At 46.3% G+C, this 22005-nt stretch overlaps 1 protein-coding gene across 1 annotated transcript in view; it reads right to left on the bottom strand.

Moving 5' to 3' along the window:
• The window catches only part of LOC308312141 (trinucleotide repeat-containing gene 6C protein-like), a 73005-nt gene that overhangs the window by 37127 nt on the left and 13873 nt on the right, over nt 1-22005 (bottom strand). The window contains exons 2-4 of the mRNA XM_080758895.1: nt 18982-19082; nt 17809-17830; nt 5423-5833 (exon numbers count right to left, since the gene is read on the bottom strand). Of these exons, the coding sequence (XP_080615021.1) occupies nt 5423-5833; nt 17809-17830; nt 18982-19044 (496 nt within the window). The 5' untranslated portion in view covers nt 19045-19082. The remainder of the gene's footprint in view (nt 1-5422; nt 5834-17808; nt 17831-18981; nt 19083-22005) is intronic.

Raw genomic sequence — 22005 nt, 5'->3', positions numbered from 1 at the left:
AAAAATACATGTCTGGCATCATTACGGGCTCACTAGTGTGGTGAAGATCTATCAGAACAAATAAAACATTGACCTGGGCTTGGTTTAAGCTTTCATCTCAAAAGCGTAACCGTTTTAAAAATGCTTTGAATACAGTATATTGCACAGAAAATCCCTCGGGTCGTTTTATACAAGCAGGATGCAATTTCTCCAACGTCTTAGCAGAGTATATTTCCTCCGTCACCACCAGTTGTCTCATGCGACGCATTAACTTTTAATTACAAAACAAAGCCTTTATTTTTTTTACATTAAGACTAGAGGCCAACCACTGATGCATTTGTTACACACCACCCCTTTATACCTACAAATCAAAAGAGCATAAATGAAAGGGTCCAGTGTGTGTGTGTGTGTGTGTGTGTGTTAACAGCACCCTGCCTGCAGCATGCCTTCTGGCTACGACGCAGCAAACAGCTGTTGGACTGCCGTTCCCACAGTCTGCTCGTCTTAAGACAGACCCCCACTCTATAGCACCTGCTCCCACCCAGGGACCCAGGCTGGATGAGGCCGACTGGCTGACTGGGAAGGCAGTCCTTCAATGGTCCCTAGTCAGCTGTGGAGGTGGGGGGGGGGGGGATTGGGGGGCTCTGTCTGGAGTTTGGGGGACATTATAAAGGGTTGGAGGGGGGGCACACACAATTGTGCATAAGTGGTGTGAATGCACTCAAGTCTGGCTGGGGGAAGATGCCTTGAATTAAGACCATGGAGTTTTTTTTTTGGGGGGGGGGGGGGGGGGGGGGTTGTGGTGCGGGTGTGCGTGCGCAACCCATTGTGATGTTAGATTTGTGCACGGTTTGCATAAATCTAATGTTACTCGTTTTCTGTTCCACGATAAACATCAGTAGGATTCTTTTGATCCAAATATAAGGCTGCTAAGCAACGCCAAATTATGCCAAATATTTATTTTATTCTTGGCAGCAGGAAAATAAAGCAGGGATCTGGTAAGAAAAGAGTGTGTGTGTGTGTGTGTGTGTGTGTGTGTGTGTGTGTGTGTGTGTGTGTGTGTGTGTGTGTGTATGATGTGCGTTGCTCCTCTACAAACTCTCAGCCAGCTGGCTTGCAGTACAGCCACTACTCTGAGGACACATCTAGGTCAGAGCACTGTGCTCAGTGTGCTGTGTGTGTGTGTGTGTGTGTGTGTACACACGTGTGCGTCCGCAATCCATGCACATGTATGTTTCTGTGCTTAGCTGAGGGGAACCACAAAGAGTGTGTCCTCACAAGCCTCGTGTAGGGCCGTCACGAAAGGGCATATATGACAAACGCCTTGCCGCCGGTAAATATACAAAGACATTTTACGTACTTTCAAGAACATGTTAGAATTTGTGACGTGTTTGTAAGCGTGTAGATCAGCTATTTCTGCTATTTTTGGAAAACGTTAGAAAATGTACATGGAAACGGTTATAACAATTGTAACAATTAATTGTGATTATCTCAAATAATTGCGATGAGGCGATTATGTAATAATTGTGACAGGCCTAGCCTCGTGCAACATTTATATGTGGTTGCAGGCCATGTCGTGCACCGAAAATAGCATATCTACAATTGCATTGTGTGACACACTGTGATCTTGTAGAGCTACAATTTCTGGTGTGGGAAAAACCTGCTTTCAACTAAGTAATAGATCACTCTATTGATCAACCTTACTAGAGAGGTCAAAAAGCATGTTAACGTTGCCTCCTCTCTCTCTCCCTGCAACCAAAACTAAATCAGAGGATTATGTCACGCACATGCCACGCATGTTGCAAGTTCGCGGTTTGGTTCTGTCGAGATCTGTCAAAAAAGGGTTTCTTTTCTTTCACCATACTGTCATAAAGGAAATCATATTCTCTGATAAAAAAAATTGCTGAGATTCACCCCGTTTTTGACAGCCAAGCATTGATTTAAACTAGAACGTCCTCCCCATGAATAATATATGCCATTGGTATTACGACAAGACGGCCAGCAGTCGCCCAGGGCTATTGTCTGAGCAAACAGGGAAAGAAGAGGCGCTGAATGGGAAGCCCCAGGGACTAGGAATGGAAGGGGTGGTGTGGGTTGGTCTGCTTTGGGGCTTTACTGCTACAGGCGATGTTGTCCTGGGAAGCCCTCGACAGAGTGGAGGGCCAAATGGACAGTGGTGAGATCCACACATACGGATACATTAGATTAAAACCCACTGATCTAATAAACCCCCCAAATAACTTTTTTATGTGAAGGACCCCCAAATTGACACTCATTAGCAAGCGGACCGCCATATGCCAGGGACCCCCATAAGTGATTTGTACGGCTCTAGCAGTGATTTTCAACCATTTTCATTTCAAGGACACCCAGTTTGACTTGAATTTGTCCACCATTTCTATCTCTGGGAACCCAATGTATAACTACCATTTAGCTGGGGACCCCCTGGAACTCCCTCAAGAAACCCTAAGGGTCCCCGGACCCCACTTTGGGAACTTTGGGTATTGCCCTGTTAATCAATAATAACAATAACTTATTTTTAAATGATCTAATTCAGATAATCAATTGAATTAACTACTAAACAGCTGTTAACTTGCTAGCTAACCTGGATTGTTTAGTGTTGGGTAGAGTAGTTTGAACTCTGTGCTCAAGTAAAAGTACAATAGTAAATAATTTACTCAAAGTACAAGTTACTTTCCTTTTGAATATTTAAATAACCTTTGTAGGCCTAACAATTAACCGATTTCTGACTGCCACCTAGTTGTCTGGGGTCATTTCCCTGCTGACGGAAATGACCAGATTTCTAGTCATTTACATCCGTTCTCCCGGCCTCGTAGAGAGAGAGAAGAAGCGGCTAGTGTTAGCATTAGCTTACGATGTTTACCTTTCACCAGAGCTCTATGGGGGCCTGGTGCTGATGGTGACGGAGGGGTTGCATAGCAACCGGGACATGACTACAGGTTGGTTTGCAGTGTAGCCGTTTCATATTGATATAAAAACGATCAAATATGGCATATCCCGTAATCGGCAGACAACGGTTTATTTTTTATGAATCCTACTTCAATGACGTTAGAGCACAGTACCGAGTACAGTATTGCATCCCAGGAGCAGGACCCCGGGAGGGTGACACGATTGCGTCCTTTCTCAATTTAGTGAGTTTAAAGATGCAGGCTATTTGCATCACTGATCATTATATAGTGTTTTACTAAATCCATTTCATAAAGTCTCATAACCGGATGCTAGTCATCTAGCTTCAGTCTGTTACCAATATGGCTGTGGTTTCAACCTCAGTTCTATTATTATGCTAGCCAACCAGAGTTTATTATAGATTAGAGGTTAAAACATACCACCAGCACCAGCAGTCCTGGAGGAAAATTAGAAATATAGTTTCTTATGGTTATGGGATCAGATACTTTATGAGTAATCGTGTAGGGAATTCGTTAAATAGAACTTTGGATAAGTGTGCTTCAATTAAGGGTCAAACCTTCATCACATCACATCACATCACAAAAGGAAATAAATGTTTTATAGCGCATTTTGCCATATAATGCTAGACGAGACAATTGACTGCAATTTATATAAAATGTTTAAAGGCTAAGCCAAAATGGTGTGAATTGCTTTTTTTCAATTCCATGGTATAATTTAACAAAGAAAGAAAAATGTCACTCTGTCAATGGAATCTAACAGATTTATACCGGTATATCCAAGTTCTAGGGAAAGCTAGACTGACTCTCACTCGTCACTCCTACACGTTTTGGAACTATTTATCCATCAAAAACCGCATACAATTATGCCAATCGTTTCAGAAATCATTGCACTGGATCTTTAAGATTCAATACTTTTGAATAACAATACACTTGGAGGACAATATGTGAATGTGAATAAAAATGTTCCCCACATAAATGTGCAAGACGACGTTCATATACAGTAGAATGCCATCAGAAGTTCATCCTAATCCAAGAGAACAGGCTAATATGAATTGAAGTATAAAGACCATGGTCAGACAGAATGTAAACTAGACATGGATCATATGGTTCTGCAATGCACAGTGCTGAACCAAGGCTCATGCCAGCTAACTAGTTAGCCTTTGCACCACAGCTGCTACAGATTTGTTTACTGAATGACTGATGCTCTCCAAGCAAACATGTGAGTCAGTAATGAAAGGCAGCAACAGAGCAAAGGACGAACGAGACAGATGAAAAGATGGAGCAAGAAGGGAGAAGCGAAGAGCGATGCCAACAGATGCTCATGATATGCTTTGCTCACATCTTCAAAGTTACAGTAGTCTGTGTTATTGTTGTATGTATATATGCATGGTCTTTCTTTTTGTCTTCTCAAATGACTATGCAAACACAATGCTGATCGGACAGAATCACATGAATAAGACCCTTTGGAAGGATGGAAAGATGTGAGGTAGAAAAAAATGATGTATGAATAAAATAAATACATTTTTGAATAGTTACATTCCTGGGGAATGGAGGCATTGGAGATTGCGGATAGCTACCAGAATAAAGCTATCGAGAACAGAAACACTCAACGCAGTTAAGAGAACATAAATATAGTCTTAGCAACAGTATATTACTAACGGCCACGCTTTATCCATAGCAACGTGTGTGCATAGTAATAGACAGACAGACACAGACAGACAGTCAATGAGTGCCTGCAGGCAGTCTCAGTGGGGTGCTGGTGGTGAGTTCATTAAAAAGATACCGTAGGCTGTAGAGAGCGGAAAGGTGTGTGTGTGTGTGTGTGTGTGTGTGTGTGTGTGTGTGTGTGTGCGAGCGAGTGAGTGTGTGTGCGTGTCTAAAAAGCTACGGTATGGTGTATCAATCAATGTGTTATGAGGGATTTCCAACATTTGTCCTCATCTTAGTAGCTTCTATTTGCATGGAAGTGAAAAGAACAGAAACCCTTCAGCAGGGGTTTCCCAGGCTCGGGCGCCTGCAGCATCGCCTCAGCCTGCACGGTTAAGCTTTATGTGCTGACTGCAGGTTCGTACAGAGACCAGATTGAACGGTCCAATGATCAACTATGTACTGTATGTGAGGCAGGGTTATTGTAATTAAATTCCCATTGTCAATGGGAATTTAATGTTTGTGTAGGACAAAGTTTGTGCACACACACACTAATAGCTAGTTAGCGCCCCTCAAATAAATCACACTCGAAGATCACACAGTGAAGTGAGCGGTGCATGTCATCATGATGATGTCTGATGATGTCAATAACATGAAGTCATGGGGGGGGGGGGGGGGGGGTACACACAAACCCACACGTGTGTTTAAACAAAAAATAACGCAAAACTAACTACAACACTAGTCAAAAAACCGAACTAAAACTAGTCAATTCGTACTATGCACTCGTAAAAGTGACTATAACTAAACTGAAACATTTTAAAAGTTAAACTAAGGAATATTTCTAAACTATAATGACTGTGAGTACTACTGACCTGAGTGGCGTTTGCCTGCAGCGGATGTGGTGGAGTTAGTGGTGGTAGACGATGATGATGACGGGGACGACGAGGTCAAAGAGGAAGAGGAGGAGGGGAGGAGGAGAGCACTGAGGGCTCCCGCGGGCAGCGGCTGGCCTCTCTTCAGTAGCTGCTTTTGCTCGTGCTGGCGGAAGCGGGGAGGCACCTCTCTGGGCGGGTAGCGGGCGCTGGCAGAGGACAGCTGGCACGGCGGCTGCTGCTGCTGAAGGGGCGTCGGAGGAGTCGAGGGCTGGCCGCCGGACGAGGCGCGCTTGCCATTGCCGGAGGACGAGGACGGGGACAGAGTGGGGCTGGCAGGGGGGGGGTGGTGCAGGTGGAGGTGGTACTGGTGTGGACCGGGACTGGGCTTAATAGGAGCAGGCTCTGGCACTGGACGCACACGCACGCACACACACACACACACACACACACACACACACACACACACACAGGAAGCAAGGAGTTAATACCTGTGGAACTTTATTCACTCACAAGTAGTAGATAGATAGATAGATAGATAGATAGATAGATAGATAGATAGATAGATAGATAGATAGATAGATAGATAGCTCTTTTCGCCGTCTTGTACATCTCCGCTCTTCCGTTGTTTTTCCCAATCTTTGGCATGACCACTAATATTTGTTGGCCACAGTTTTATATGGTGTGTGTGTGTGTGTGTGTGTGTGTGTGTGTGTGTGTGTGTGTGTGTGTGTGTGTATTGCAGGAAACTTCTGCTGTAGCATCAGTACGCCGTGTGGGCACCTCCGACATCGCTGTATTGCCGAGATTTATGGCTCTCCAGATGTCTCCAGCTGGCTCAATGTTTCTGTGTCTTCCCGTCTGTGTGTAGTCCATGTCTGCTTCCCTGCTCCCTAGCGTGCTTGTGGTTTGTGCGTGTATAGCGTACATTGTTCGTGCTCATTCTCACACGTCGCCTGCACGTGCATCCTAACATACTCATGTTGCTGGCCGTGCGAGTTGGCCCATGAGACACCTACTCTAGGCCTTCAGTATCTCCAGTTATTATGCGACCGTTCGGCCTGCATTCAGAGATGAGCTCAGAACTTTTGATGTTGTCCAGTAGGGGCGCATATAGGCTCATATATTTCAGATAATTATCTTTTCGCCCCTACAATAACATCTGAACTTTTCTCTTCACGCGTCATGATAATAGACTGAGCACAACAATGTACACACACATCGATGGTGGGTACTGGGCCATAAATAATATATGAAAGGAGATGGCCCGCACAACAGTCTCAGGCAAAGGATTTACTATTTCAGCTTAGCGACCTTTCGATCTCAATGGATCTCCTTTTAGACAAACATGAAAAGCTTTACACAAGCCCTTTCAACAAATCAACACTCGACATAGTTGACGTTAATCTCAACTGAGAAGTACATTGAAAATAAGACACTTCTGGAGACCGATGTTGACATGAAATGTGGATCCCGTGGTTGGGTAGGACCACAGCTGGTTTACAATAGGTCAATCAGCAGTGCATCTCCCATGCCCAAACAGGCTCTCCGTCTTCACTCTGAAGTGGAAATGCTGGCGTTCGTGCAGGAGACCCAAAATTCAAATAGTATAGGATATAAATCCACATTGCATCTTTTACATTTCCATTCAAGATTTTGAAGGGTACCCACTTGAATGTTTGCATGTTGTTCTATGAGATTTGGCAGTTTTCTTTATTTTATCCTCTTATCCGCTTTCCATCCTTCTGTTGAACTTAATGCTTAATGACCTAACAGTCCAGCCATAGACCGTATAAAAAGGACAGCCACGTGGGCGTGGACACTCTTTTCCCCTCCTACACAACACATGCCAAACATGGATGTTTGTATACACACACATAGCTTTCCCCTGCTGGTTTGGACCAGGCCCCTGACTGACCCTTGCCTGTATTTCAGTGACCAGCCAGCCGTTTAATGGAGCGTTAGCATCAAAGCTGTTATTATTAGCGAGACCTGGCCAACTAGTACTGCTGTACCCAAGCAGATTAGCTTAGCTGCTCTGTTGAGCTGGGAGGTTAAGGCTGCACTATAGGCTAAGAGCTGCCCCAGGCCAACATGCTGAATAAGGCTTACTAAGGAGATCAGGTGTGTGTGTGTGTGTGTTCACGCGTGCATGCGTGCGTAGGTGCGTGCGTACAGGGGAGTTGCACGGTTCAGTATATGGTTCTCTTTGTTCTTGTGTGTCTTGGAGGAAAGCCCTGCAGGCAGCACAGGAACAGCTGCGTCGTCCATACATTCAATAGCTGATGACCCGTGCGGGTTTCAAGTGAATTGCAGTTCACTGCTCTACCGGCAAAAACATGGGAATAATGGGATGTCTTCTCGCCGGTCCCTAGGTAGATGGGACGGTTCTAAACAACACCTGAGCCAGCGGGTTTCCTCGAGGGAGGAGGGGGTGAAAGAGAGGAGAGGGGATATTCATACCGAGACCATGGAAGACAGAGATATATGGAGACACAGAGAATCAACAGACTGCCAGGCTCTCTCTCAGTCTCTTCCTGCATCGAGTCATCGACCCATTGCGATTTGGAGATCATACTAAGCTCCACGTCGTGGGTTAAACAGAGAGCACAGAGGTTTTTTCACTGTGCCTGCCAACAGATTTTCCCAATAGCACTGCTAAAAACAGACACTCCAAATGAACGCTGAACAAGACCTCCCCGCCCCCTCCAGCAGTTCCTGACTGGCTGTTGGCTCGGAGCTGCAGCCTGTGTGACGCATTTGATTAAATTCAGCTCAGCACGCCTGACGCCTCCCTCAGCCAATCGGGCGGCAGGACAGCGAGTACACAGTGCCCTGCACCCCCCCCCCCCTGCTCCGCTCTCTCTCTCTCTCTCTCATATTCCACCCATCCCTCCCCCCTTCTTTCTGTCTATCGCTGGGCTGTTCCTTTAACCCCGTAGCTCTCTCCCCATTCTCGCCTTGTTTTATCTGCCTCCCGAGTGTTTCACTCTCAGTGTTATTCTCTTTTTCTCAGGAAAAGAAAAAAGAACAGTCCACGTCAGTCGCTGTACATGTTCCATCCCTCTCTGCTGTCAGTGTGCGATATACACAGGAAGCAGATGGCTGTGCATACCATACGCACACCCGCACGACTCGCTTTGGACACGAGCCCACGTCACAGAAACTCTGATTCAGGCAGCCCCATTTGTGTGCGTTTGTGTAATTACTGTTGTGGTGGAAGTGCATCTTATACCGTACTATCTACCACTCTCTAATGTTGGGAGAAGAAAGTGAGAAAAAGAACATCCCCTGCACCAAAAAGGACATCCGGCAATAAATGCCTCCTGGTTCTGGGTGGACGTTGGTTGCGCGTCACAAACGTAACATGCCCATACATGGGGACTGTGCCGGCGCAAAGGGCAGTTATATAAACTTGCTGCTGGTGTCACGGGTGATGTCACGCTCTGCCATCGCACTGTGATATAATCCCTACTTCCCAAGAACCGTTCCGACGGCGAGTGTGGTGCCCAGCGTGGAGATGGTCAGACAGGCAGTTGTCCACAACCCATATATGGGCATATACTGATGACATCAGGGATCTATATATGGGCATAAAAGAGACCCAGACAGGGTACAACAGGTATCACATACGCGGATGAGGTCTTGTGTCGCTGCCGAGTATGCCGGTGCCCTTTATGAATAACCCATTGATTGTGATATCTAACGTTATTAGTGCTGGTGCCGCACAGGGTACTCGGGTACAGCGAGTACTCCGACAGCAGGTAATTGGGTGGGGGCATTCATTCCCAACTTGCATCATTCCCTGTTTATATTGTTCCAAACTTGCATGGTCCCCGAGTAGCCTGCAGGGCACTGGTCTAGTTTCTTCAGAATAGACACACACACACACACACACACACACACACACACACACACACACACACACACACACACACACACTGTCACAAGGATTGCTTTGTTTATCAAGCTTAGTGTACACCAAAAGCTTATTGTTCTTCCATTATGTTAGTGCAGGATAGGAAAATGCTGTCACGATGTTATAGTATGTCCATCTAAAATTGAATAAGTACTTCACTGTATAATATATCAGTGAAAATGTGGAAGAGAACATGTCTACAGTACAACAGCAACAGATCTGTGAGTGGACAAAGAGAAAAAGGGCTGGGGAAAAAAAGTGGGGAATCCCATAAATGAGAGCTACTAGCACCAATAAAATATGAAATGACTTCACACAAAATATTCTGGTTTCGCTCACTGCCACTGAAAAGGAAAAGGAATCTACACAGAAGATTAGTGAGGTGACAGGCGGGCGTATTGCCTCTAAACATAATGGGTTGCCTAGCAGCCTTGCAGAATAAACTGCCTTTTCCCTGCCTATTAAACTCAGAGACAGCTCACCTATTTATTCATTTTCTGAACACTAAATAGACTGTGTCAAATATTCAACATATTTTGCACGGGACCATTAGCCTTGAAAGAAGACTTTGAACATGTTTTCAATATTGGATATGAATGCCAACTCGTGCTGCTTGGAGCATTTCTTTTTTTAAAGATTCTGCTTTCAGAACTATCAAGTGGTATTAGCAACTTGAAATGTCTAAAATCTAGGAAATTCCAGAAAAGGATTGACCGGGTCCCACATTATAGCTTTAATTTAATTCATGCTTTACTTTTCACGAGTTACAACTCACTCTTAGAAAGAGAGAGAGCACAACATGTGTATGAAGTCTGATCTTTATCACTCATTTCACCTGTATAATCTGATGAAGGAGCGAGAGCTCTTGACCTGAGCGACACCTCAACACTTCAAAGGCAGATAACAGGTGAAGAAAATTAAGTAATTGAAGGGCTGGTGAAAGGATAGCCATATACATTAGAGTGGGCAGGTGTTAATGTGTGAAGAAAACAATAGAGCTACGATCACAGATGGATTCTGCTTGTGGCAGAATAGCACTGGGCAATATTGATATTACTGTATATTTATATCCATGATATGAGACCGGATATAGTCACAGTATTTATAGGCATTTAGTTTAAAATAGTGATATTTGATGCATACTGTCCAACCCTACGGCAGAATATAGAAACACAAATGTTCATTAGGCTGAGGAGGCGCCAGAGAGAGTTGGTTTTAGGAAGTGACCGCAAATCCTCATTATGGCAGTGGTCTTAAAACCCCTAATTGAAGTTGAAAGGGAGAGCCAATTAAATAAGCATTTGTAACGCCAGTAACGGGTGCACTGCAAATTCCATTAAACCCTCCAACTGAGGCGCTCTCTGCAGCCATCCACCAAACTTATAATTACAGCCCTTCCTCATGCTCAATGCTTAATTACGCACAACCAGAGAGAGAGAGAGAAATAAGAACTTTGGATTTTTCTAGAACAAGGGCATAGAAGAAAATGAGACAAAAGTGAAGCTATTTTAAAAAGTCTTGAAAAGAAGAGCGCAAATTGAACATTTCTGGAGTGAGGCATAATGTTGGAAGTGGGGCAGCCGGGCAGGATCTATCATCTAGTAAAAAGGAACCATTGTGACTGGTTGAGCAGGCAGCGCAGGTTCACACAACTCCCATGTCCATTGTCTGCAGAGGTACTTTAATATGCAGCTATACCATTTATAGTGGGGGAGGAATGGACACAATAGCCAGTGCTTTATAGTCACTTCTAGAACCTTATGCTACCACACCAGAGTCCCTTTATTAATCCACTAAAAGCCCAGAGGAACAGCCAGGATATAAACCATGCCTTTAAAGTGGTTTTATATTGATGTACAGTCATTTTATATACACCACATATACGTTACGCCGTGTGGTCCAATACGTTTATGTTTTATGCTTGCAATAGTGAGGTTCACCGTTTTCCCTTTTCTCATGTAAACAGTGCCAAGAGGTCAGCAGTAAAATAAAAATAAAATAATAAATGTGTCCACATCGTTACGGTCCTTTCATACGGCAGTGCTGACTGTAGAAGATACACCGTCAACTCTGCTCAGTTCTGTCTTGGGATACAGTGCTTCCTGGCATGCTAAATTAAGTACCATACCACAAACTATGGAAACTATATTAAAAATATTTATATATCTCTGTCCAATGAAGTTAAGACATGGTGGTGAGATGCTCTGAATAGTAGGAAAGGGGAGACTGGTTCTGACTGAGGTGGAGTTAACATGTTGATTGACACCGAGTTCATGCCCGTTTCGGTGGCGTAGCAAGGAGAGGCCCTAGCGAGTTGAGAGAGAGACGTGTGTGTGTGTGTGTGTGTGTGTGAGAGAGAGAGAGAGGGAGAGACAGGGTCAAGTGGGTGCATCTCTATAAGGTCCCATCTGTCAGTAGTAGTCCAGACGAACCGATCTCTCTCTCACACACACACAATAAAAGGGATGGTTTCTCACCCCTCACCCTTCCCAGGGTAATGTTGCTATGGAGACTGACAGTTGCCTAACGCACCTCCGTTTGCCTCCTGTGACCCCAGTCCCCCCACGTCGAGCTTCTGACGCGCACACACACACACACACACACACACGCACACACACGCTCTCTCTAATGAGTCTCCTTGTTAATCTCAGCTGTGCCTCGTTCCGTCTGTGGGGAGTGTGAAGGGGGTTGCCCCTAGAAACCCCTTGGCTTTTAGACCTAATCGTTATACTAACCTCCGCTATGGACAATAAAGGCTCCTCCAACCGGATCACTTCATGTCTCAGTCTCAGTGTGATGCCTGAGGGCGACAAGTGCCGGAGGATATGATCAAGATCATATATACGGAAAGGGATTCTTAAAACCCGATAAGCCTGTGAACCCAAGTGAGAATTACGTCACCCCGAGACAGAAGCAGCTCCTGAACCACTGTCAAACTGTTCAATGGGTTTCAACATATTTCCAACATTTTTAACCCATTTTGACCTGAGATCAGATTAAAAAAAATTCTTCTACATCCTGACAGTTTTCTGAAAAAGCTATGTTTCTATGTCAGTTGTTCTTCGATTTTTCAAAAATAGCTAAAGCATAACATAATGTTAACACAAAAAGGGGTTCCCGATCTACTAGCTCACAAGGTGATACATTGAGAGCTTGTAGATTGTCACTTTTCAGTGGTTAAAGCAACGACAACTCTTCATCACGCGGGGCCACAGTTGGACTGCAATTAACCAATCTTCATCATGCAGGGCCAGAGTTGCTGCAAACAATGTTGTCTCAGAAGGCAGGCAATACGTGATAAACGTATCTCAAATGAAGAGATTAAAATATCATCTCATTAAAACACTATACAAATCATATCCGATTCCTGGATAAGGATGGTGTGTGGATACCATTTTCTTGTCAATGTGGCCTGAGGCCAGTGAGAAGAGCCTCTTGGTACTGACATACTAGCACGCACGCACACACGCACACCTAAAACGTAATTCATATCTGCTGTCCTGCGTCCTATTAATTAGTAGGATATTTGACATGCTGCATTTCAATGGCAGTGGAGGTGGTATTGAATGGGTTCTCATGTCAACAGTGTGTTGAGTGATCATAAAACGCGAACACATGCAGTGAGGAGAGCATTGTTTAAATTTAAGGGACCCCCACACCCCCTTTCCTTCCTTTTACTCTCTAGTCTACACCCTCTCTCTCTCACACACACACACACACACACACACTATCTCTCTCTCTCTCTCCAACCACTTGACATGCGCGTAGGATGAACAGAGAGGGGGGGTCGAGGAAAAACAATTACGCACAGCAGTCATAAATCCACAGGACGTAATTCAGAGCCCATTCACTGTTAATTCATTGAGTATTTATAAAATGTGGTTAACAGCAGAGAGAAGCCGCCCCAGCTCCAAAAGTAAATTAGCCTCTAATTAGATTGCGATTCATGAGAATTCCTTAAAAAGTGTTGACGCAATTAATTGCATGTGAAATTGCTAAATTAATCCAATACGGATTCATACAGTGAACTGGTGCGGGTATGTGTCACGTCAAAAAACCCTCGAGGGCAGAGGGGGGGGGAACAAAAACAAAAACATGAAATGAAATGCCTACAGACTTGGTGACACTGTGTGGCAGGCGGCCATATTTGATGCAAAAAGAAACCGAGGGAAGGGAAATGCGTGGGTAAGGAGAAAACTGAAGGACTGGAGACTGACATGCATTCCATTTGTTCTTTAACCTCTCCGCGGAGAAAAGTGCGTGGGCAGCAGAAACGGAGCGAGATGGCTGATTGTCTGATTATCGGCTTGTGGGAATGTGACAGGCGTATCGTAGCTTTACGGGAGCGCTCTGCTTCCGCCTGCCGCCACCTGTTTCATGAATTGCATTTGCATCACTCCCCACTTGGGACGTGCTTTCTCATAACTTCATGGACGCTTTTCTTTTTTTTGGTGGTCTGTGCGAGTGTGACACTGTTGTGTTTGTGAGTGTGATTGTCATGCACGTATAAGTGTGATAGTGTGTGTATATGTGTGCGTGTGAGTGTTTTTGTCTGTGGTTGCTCTGGTGTGTGTGTGTGTGTGTGTGTGTGTAAACAGCAATCATAGCTAGCATATTATTGCCACCGCTGTTTTGCAATTCCATGATGTAAGCATTTGCTTCACTCAGTGAGAATGGACTGAAAGCCTGCAGGTCCCCAAGGGGGAAGGTGTGTGTGTGTGTGTGTGTGTGTGTGTGTGCGTGCGCGGCGCGCGCGTGCGTGCGTGTGTGTGTGTGTGTGTGTTGCCCATGTGCATCCATGCGTGAATATCATTGGGCGAACTACGAATATATGCATCTTGTCCAATAAGTGTTTTTTTTTCCTGAAGGAGCGTGTGCGTGTGCATGTGTGAGTGCATGCATGCATGTACTGTATGCATGTAGATGGAGATTGGTTGGTGCGTATAAGTGTGTGCGACTGTGCGTGCGTGCGTGCGCACAGCAGTCCAACTGGCTCTCTGTGGTGGTAGCAGTGGACGGAGAGACGGGGTGAGGAATAATCAACGTCCCCCTGCCCTCCGTGGTAATGGGGATCAGGGACGCAGAGTGGGAGGCATAGGGTGGGGGGGGGCGGTGGGGGCTAGGCTGTGCGCTCTGCCTCAGAGGTCCAGCTTGTGTGTGTGTGTGTGTGTGTGGGGGAGGGAGGGGAGGGGGTGGTCCGTGTGGCGCACCACCACCGGGGCGCTCTCGGAACCCAACGTGTCTCTCCGGATCTCCAAGTCTAATGGGGGGCAGAGAAGTTAATTCCACGGCGACGGCGCTTTATCTCATTTCATACATATGAATGCGCCGGGCGAAGATCGATTACCGCAAACAAATTGAAATGCTGGGGACCGAGGCGGGCCTTGCAACAGGGGAGGGAAATGGTGTGGTTGATGGCCGTGTGTGTGTGTGTGTGTGTGTGTGTGTGTGTGTGTGTGTGTGTGTGCGCGCGCGCGCACGCACGCGCCTGTGAGTGTATAAAGAAGGACGAAATGGAGAGACACCATCATCATATGAAAGAAAACACAATTCACAGCTGCATGTCGTTTTGCATGGAGAGAGTTTTTTTTGTAGTGGCATGGATATATGAGAGCTCAACTGTTTCCACTTTAGACCATGTGTGTGTTAGAGAGATTTAGAGAGATGTGTGAGGTCATAGGGGCCATGTTGCACAGGGCAAGCTGACCAACAAACAGTCAATGTCCTCTGCCCTACACGTCCATCTCTCTCATTAAAACATATCATGAAATAATATCCATGGCATTAGTCCTGCACTATTATTGACTCCAACTGTCATTGTTGGCACTCATCTCATTGCTTCATTACCTCTTTCCTCCCCCCCCCCTCTCTTTTGTTCTCTCTAACCATGCCACCTAAAAGACTTTTCTTCCCTCACAGTTTATCATCAACATAGCATCTTCCTCCTCCTAAACCACCTACCCATTGTGCACGCATGTGTGTTGCGCGTGCACACCCCCCCCCCCCCCCCCCCCACACACACACACACACACACACCCCCACACACACACACACACACGAACGAAATGTGACAGACGTATAATATATATATATATGCATTTATGCATATATGCCCATGCATACTATAATATGCATATCGTTGCCGCCGGGTCGAAACCTCACATCCCGGGTCGAAACCTCACATCTCCATACTTTTGTATTCTTTCATGTTATTTTCCCACTTCATCATATCAACTACAGTGTCATGCAAAAGTATAGCAAAACTAAATCTACAAGCTCACAACATGACACATTTTTTCTGTTTTGGACATACAAGGTTTCCACCCCCGACGACGTTCATACTATTGTATTCTTGTATGTGGCACAAACGAACACCACCCAGATGTGCAATTATAGCAGTGCATGTTTACATGCAGCCACATTCAGGGTGTTCATTTAACACCGACAGTGTTAATTAACACAGGATGTTACCGCGCGGGACAGGCCTCTTTGGGCCAGACGTGTAGAGATGCTCAAGGATTACCTCCTGCACCCACAGCTTAAGAAAACAAAACAGCTGGCTTTTCCATGAGTTGTATGTGTTAAAACAGCTTGTTCACTCGTTTCTCGAAGAAAACACGTTTACGATTAATCTTTTGTCGCTGCAAGTTTGCTCAACGGCTGGCAATACCGCCCGACAGCGTGTTGCGTGTTGCGGGTTCCACTCCCGATCCCGACGACCTTTGCTGCATGTCACTCCCATTCCCTGTGAGCCCTACTGTTATCTATCAATAAAATGATGTTAAAATGTTAGCGAATCTCATAAGGCAAAGGGTTTGAAACTTGGGTATCAGCATGTTCAATCCATTTTCCCCCCAGACAGAGTGACATGTTATAGGGAGCCAATTAAAATGAAGAGTGCTAAACTAACACCCACACAAAGTGACAAATTTCTTCGAGAGCAACCTAAGTGGCCGACGCTGTACACAGCCTTCAAAACCAGACTAATGGGCACAGCTCACAGACAGGCCGGTGAAACGGAGATCGCCTAATTAAAAACGTCGGGTCAAAGGTGACGGAAACCCTTGGCGACCTTAGTTAAAGCCCAACAGTCGTCACACCCAGATGGTCAGGTTGGTGCTCAGGCTGGAGACACACACACACACACACACACACACACACACACACACACACACACAAATGTGTGTACGGCAATGCGCATTGTGGCACACGTGCAAATAAAGAACACAGTCATAGATCTTTATGTGTACAATCAATGTAGTAAAAAAAGACTATCTACACATACATACACTCCATGGAGAAGTGCTGCGGACTAGTACTAGTCAATAGACTCTACAGCCTATTGAGACTGCAATAGGCTGTAGAGTAGACTGACCCAAAGCCCCGAGTGTATCTGCTGCACCCTCGTCTCGTGTAGCTTTCCGCCTACCAGTACGTTTGGTGACATCTACATTCAATGCAGTGGCTAGAACTGGGTCGAAACAATAAGAAACACCTTATTCACGTTTGGACGGTGTCTAGATTGGTTTAGTTTATTGGCGTCCGGTTTCTCCACTGTCCTAGACCTATAGACAGTCCCTAGATTTCCCCTGACATTTCGGTATATGTGGAGATTTGCGGTCGGCGGTCGCCCCATGGCTACGGAGAGTAGCTGCGGCCAGGTACTAGGTTGAATGGAGGGTTTAACGCCAAGACTGTCTGGCACTGGCACACATTATGGATTCCTCAACAAGCCACTACATTCCTAATACTGCCTGGAATTACAGGCATCAGCAACACAGAGGTCAGCAGCACTCTCACATCAACACGCACGCACGCACGCACGCACGCACACACATGCAATGAGGACAGACTGTTGCACCTCATCAACCTAATGTCAGCTGGAAAAAGTCTGAGAGCAAACTGGAAGAAATTCAAGCGCAATTGAATTAATAGGGGGAAATGTTGTAGTACGAGTTTGTACCAGAGGTGTGTGTGTGCGTGTCCAAACTAATTTCACAGCAATACCACGGGCACCACCACTGCACGTAGCATCTCTTCTGAAGTCCAAGGGCGCGTGAGGACACTTTAGTTCTAGCCACACTCCACCGTGCATTTAAAGAACTGAACCCCATGACCTTCCGTATCCTGCCTGCCTCGCCTCCCGCTGTCTCCTCTCCTCTCTCCTCTCTCTCCACCCCCAGAATGGTGCCAGTGGTGTTTCATTGCTGTAGCTGTCAGGTGCCTTCACGCCTCACTGCATGGTACTGCCAGTGTTGTCAGGCAGGGGCATCACTCTGTATTAGGCTACACTGGAATGGCCTCCTCTCCGTGTGTGTGTGTGTGTGTGTGTGTGTGTGTGTGTGTGTGTGCGCGCGCGCATGTGATTCTTTACGGTCATATACTGTAATGCGTGTAAAGCTGATGATAGCGGGCCTGTACAAGTGGTATAGGGTGTAGTTTATGTCATCATTATTATTGCACTCACCTTTGGTTTTGGGATCAGCAGCCTGTGGGAAAAGGGGAGACAGAGAGAGAGAGAGAGAATTAGAGGGAGTTCAAAAGACAAACACGGGAGGAGTTTGAACTTTTGCACCAGTAGGCGAAATTAAAATGGTGTTAATTCACACCGGGAAATGACTCACACGATATGGAAAAACAAACAAATGTTACTGAGCGACATGATTGCAAGCATGTTCATTCCATCGCCCGTGTGTTTGCCGTTGAACGGTGGCCAGTTGGAAGAAATACAGTCGAGCTGTTCGGTCGCTTTTTTGCACGCGAGGCGCTTTTTTTTTGTTGCTCGCCACAAATCTATACAAACCCAGGCCTGAGCTGTTAAATTCAATCAAGCGAGCTGTGAATTGACTTCAAGGACTACAGTCAAAAGACACAAACTCCTCAACTGTGTTTACGTGAGTATGTGATGCAGAGCGAGAGAGAAATAGAAATTGATTACAGTAGCTCACTTGTTCTCCATGGCCTGCCCTAATTCATATCAAACTGGGAGTGCTTGAAGTTAAACAGGGCTGTATGTATGTATGTAGCTTACCTCTAGAACGTACGTGTGTGTGTGTGTGTGTGTGTGTGTGTGTGTGTGTGTGTGTGTGTGTGAGAAAGAGAGAGAGAAAAGAGAGTTACAGAGGGTACTTTAACACTCTAACCGCTAGCATTTATTGAAAAATGTGGATCTAATTCACGGCAACATTTTTTTCCAGTTAAGCTCTTATTTTGAAAAGCCACATTTCCGGTCCACCGGAAGTCAACATAACCTAGGAAGCTGAACGGAGCCTGGACAGGCCTCATTTACAAGATGAATCCAAACCGGGGCACTGGAGGGCTCCACATCGCCGGCTCTGTGCCGTCATAGAAACGTTGTTTTGACCAAAAATGCCTTCTGGGACGAGGAATAGGAGATACAGGTGATTGAAAGAAACGGATAGAATGGATTATTATGGCGAAGTCGATCTAAAATGGGCGATCCATTGTCATGACAAACCCGCTAGCTACCCGAACGTAAGTAGCATTATGGCCTGATCGGTCGAATGCACTATAAAAGCTCAATTGCCATTGATCTACGCCAATGGCATTAAGCGCAGTATAAAAGAAAATAGGCTTCAATTGACCTAGATCTATGCCAATGGATGCTGTTAAGTCTCACCTTTTTTTGAGCAATGTCCTTCTTCGTCTTTTCTTCGTGTTTCTTCCTTCTCTTTTCTTCCATCAAATGGTTCTCTCTCTCCTGTTGCTAGCTTCTGTCAGCTGCAGAGAGAGAGAGAGAGAGAGAGAGAGAGAGAGAGAGACACTTTAGTTCAACAGGTAGTCATAGGCCCACAAAACACACACACACACACACACACATACACAATGTGAAGGAGGGCCCCCGACGCACACAACATACACGTGTTCACAAGTAATGACGCATACGTCTACTTGCGTGTGAACATAGGAGTGAGCTTTGTGCTTGTACACATGTACACAATGTACAGTAGATTCTTTACCAATCACTTTCCTTTCATCCGTTTCTGCATTGGGGCCAGAGTGCACTCAAGTGTTCAGAACAAATTCTCCATCCTCAATCTGCTTTTCATAAAGGACATGCTCCCCAGTGGTGAGATATTGAGAAGGAGAAGGAGGGAGGGAGCAAGGTACGAGTCCAAAGATGAAGCAAGGAATGCAAAGTGGCAGAAAAAATAAAAACGGCGTCGAGTGGAAGTTGCTGAAAGAAGGATGGCTTAAGAGAGCAGGAAAAGGAGAAGGAAACAAGAGACTGGAAGGAAGGATGGAGAAAGGAGACTGAAAGACATGAAATGTAAAGCAAAGACCGAAAGACAGACAGACAGACGGACGGACAGATTGAAGGAGTAAGACCCAGAGGTCTGTGTGTCTCCACTGGGCAGAAGGCCAGGGCTCTGCTCGCAGAGGGCCGGGGGGAAACAGACAGACAGACAGACAGACAGACAAACAGACAGACAGACAGACAGACAGACAGACAGACAGACAGACAGACAGACAGACAGACAGACGGACAGATTGAAGGAGTAAGACCCAGAGGTCTGTGTGTCTCCACTGGGCAGAAGGCCAGGGCTCTGCTCGCAGAGGGACAGACAGATTGAAGGAGTAAGACCCAGAGGTCTGTGTGTCTCCACTGGGCAGAAGGCCAGGGCTCTGCTCGCAGAGGGACAGACTGAAGGAGTAAGACCCAGAGGTCTGTGTGTCTCCACTGGGCAGAGGGCCAGGGCTCTGCTCGCAGAGGGACAGATTGAAGGAGTAAGACCCAGAGGTCTGTGTGTCTCCACTGGGCAGAAGGCCAGGGCTCTGCTCGCAGAGGGACAGACAGATTGAAGGAGTACGACCCAGAGGTCTGTGTGTCTCCACTGGGCAGAAGGCCAGGGCTCTGCTCGCAGAGGGACAGATTGAAGGAGTAAGACCCAGAGGTCTGTGTGTCTCCACTGGGCAGAAGGCCAGGGCTCTGCTCGCAGAGGGACAGATTGAAGGAGTAAGACCCAGAGGTCTGTGTGTCTCCACTGGGCAGAAGGCCAGGGCTCTGCTCGCAGAGGGACAGATTGAAGGAGTAAGACCCAGAGGTCTGTGTGTCTCCACTGGGCAGAAGGCCAGGGCTCTGCTCGCAGAGGGACAGACAGATTGAAGGAGTAAGACCCAGAGGTCTGTGTGTCTCCACTGGGCAGAAGGCCAGGGCTCTGCTCGCAGAGGGACAGATTGAAGGAGTAAGACCCAGAGGTCTGTGTGTCTCCACTGGGCAGAGGGCCAGGGCTCTGCTCGCAGAGGGACAGATTGAAGGAGTAAGACCCAGAGGTCTGTGTGTCTCCACTGGGCAGAGGGCCAGGGCTCTGCTCGCAGAGGGCCGGGGGGAAACTAAGTGCTTCACTTCAGTATTTATTTCCTTTGGCTCAACTCTAGTGACAGCTCCTGGAAACTATTAGATGCATGAGCAGGACCACAGGGCCTAAGACACGGTGTGTGTGTGCGTGCGTGCAATTGATATTGGTGCATATTACTACAGTGTGTCATATCAAATCAATGAGCTCTCTCTCTCTCTCACTCTAAAACGTGCTCTTATGTGAACAGTCTCTCGTCTCCCTCATGTGTATGTGGCTATAATAACTGTTGATTCCTCTATGGAAAACATCTCGGAAAGCAAGGACAAGCACACAGCCACACACACACACACACTCACACATGCACACGCCTACCCTTCACAATAAGCCATTGTGCTCCATGGTCAGCAACTTCAAGAATTCTGCCTCACAGAATTGACAATGACAGTCATGTCACAATCACGCACACACGCGCACGCACACACACACAGACGCAGTCACACACACACACACACACACACACACACACACACACACACTTCCTGAGACTCCTCCGCTCAAACATATGGGGTTTAAGTGGATAAACGGCACGAATATTTTGACTGACAGGATAGCATTGGTTATTGGAAATGTATAGAAGGCATCCAGACGGACAGGCAGACAGACAGACAAAGACAGGTTGACAGCAGACAGACAGACAGTCAGACAAAGACAGGTTGACAGCAAACAAGCAAGGACAACTCCAGCCAACCAAACACATGCACGCACTCACGCAGGCAGGCAGGTGGCCAGCCGATGCGGTCCATAGGGCCCTGGATGTGAATCCAAACAGAATGCAATCACAACACTCCTAACAGGAGATTAATGCTGAAAGGCCTGCCTCCCGCAAGGCTGCCAATCAAGAGGACATGGCAAACCTGGCAGAGAATGACATTGAGCGAGCGAGCGAGCGAGCGAGAGAGAGAGAGAGCGAGCGAGCGAGAGAGAGACTGGCCTTGGAAGCAGGTTTTTAATGAAAGACAGTAGAAATGTACAACTTTCACCCTCTTGCTCGTTTCTCACACACGCACACACACACACACACACTTATTTATTATTACCAGAGGACTGCCTTCCCCCAGTTGCTGATATAGCAGTATGTCTCAGACACACCGTGTTCTCATTATGAGGTGTGTGTGTGTGTGTGTGTGTGTGTGTGTGTGTGTGTGTGTGTGTGTGGGGTACATGCACCAGTGCATGCGTGTCAAAATCGTAAAAACTCATAGTGTTTTGAGTGGATCGGTGAGCCTCTATGTCGATGTAGTAAGTGTATTGTTACGTGTGTTGACATGTTTGATGTATTGCTG

This window comes from Protomyctophum bolini (assembly GCF_963924005.1).
Source record: "Protomyctophum bolini genome assembly, chromosome: 3".
NCBI lineage: Eukaryota > Metazoa > Chordata > Actinopteri > Myctophiformes > Myctophidae > Protomyctophum > Protomyctophum bolini.
Note: the sequence above shows the minus strand (reverse complement) of the source record. Positions and strands in the feature narration are given on the sequence as shown.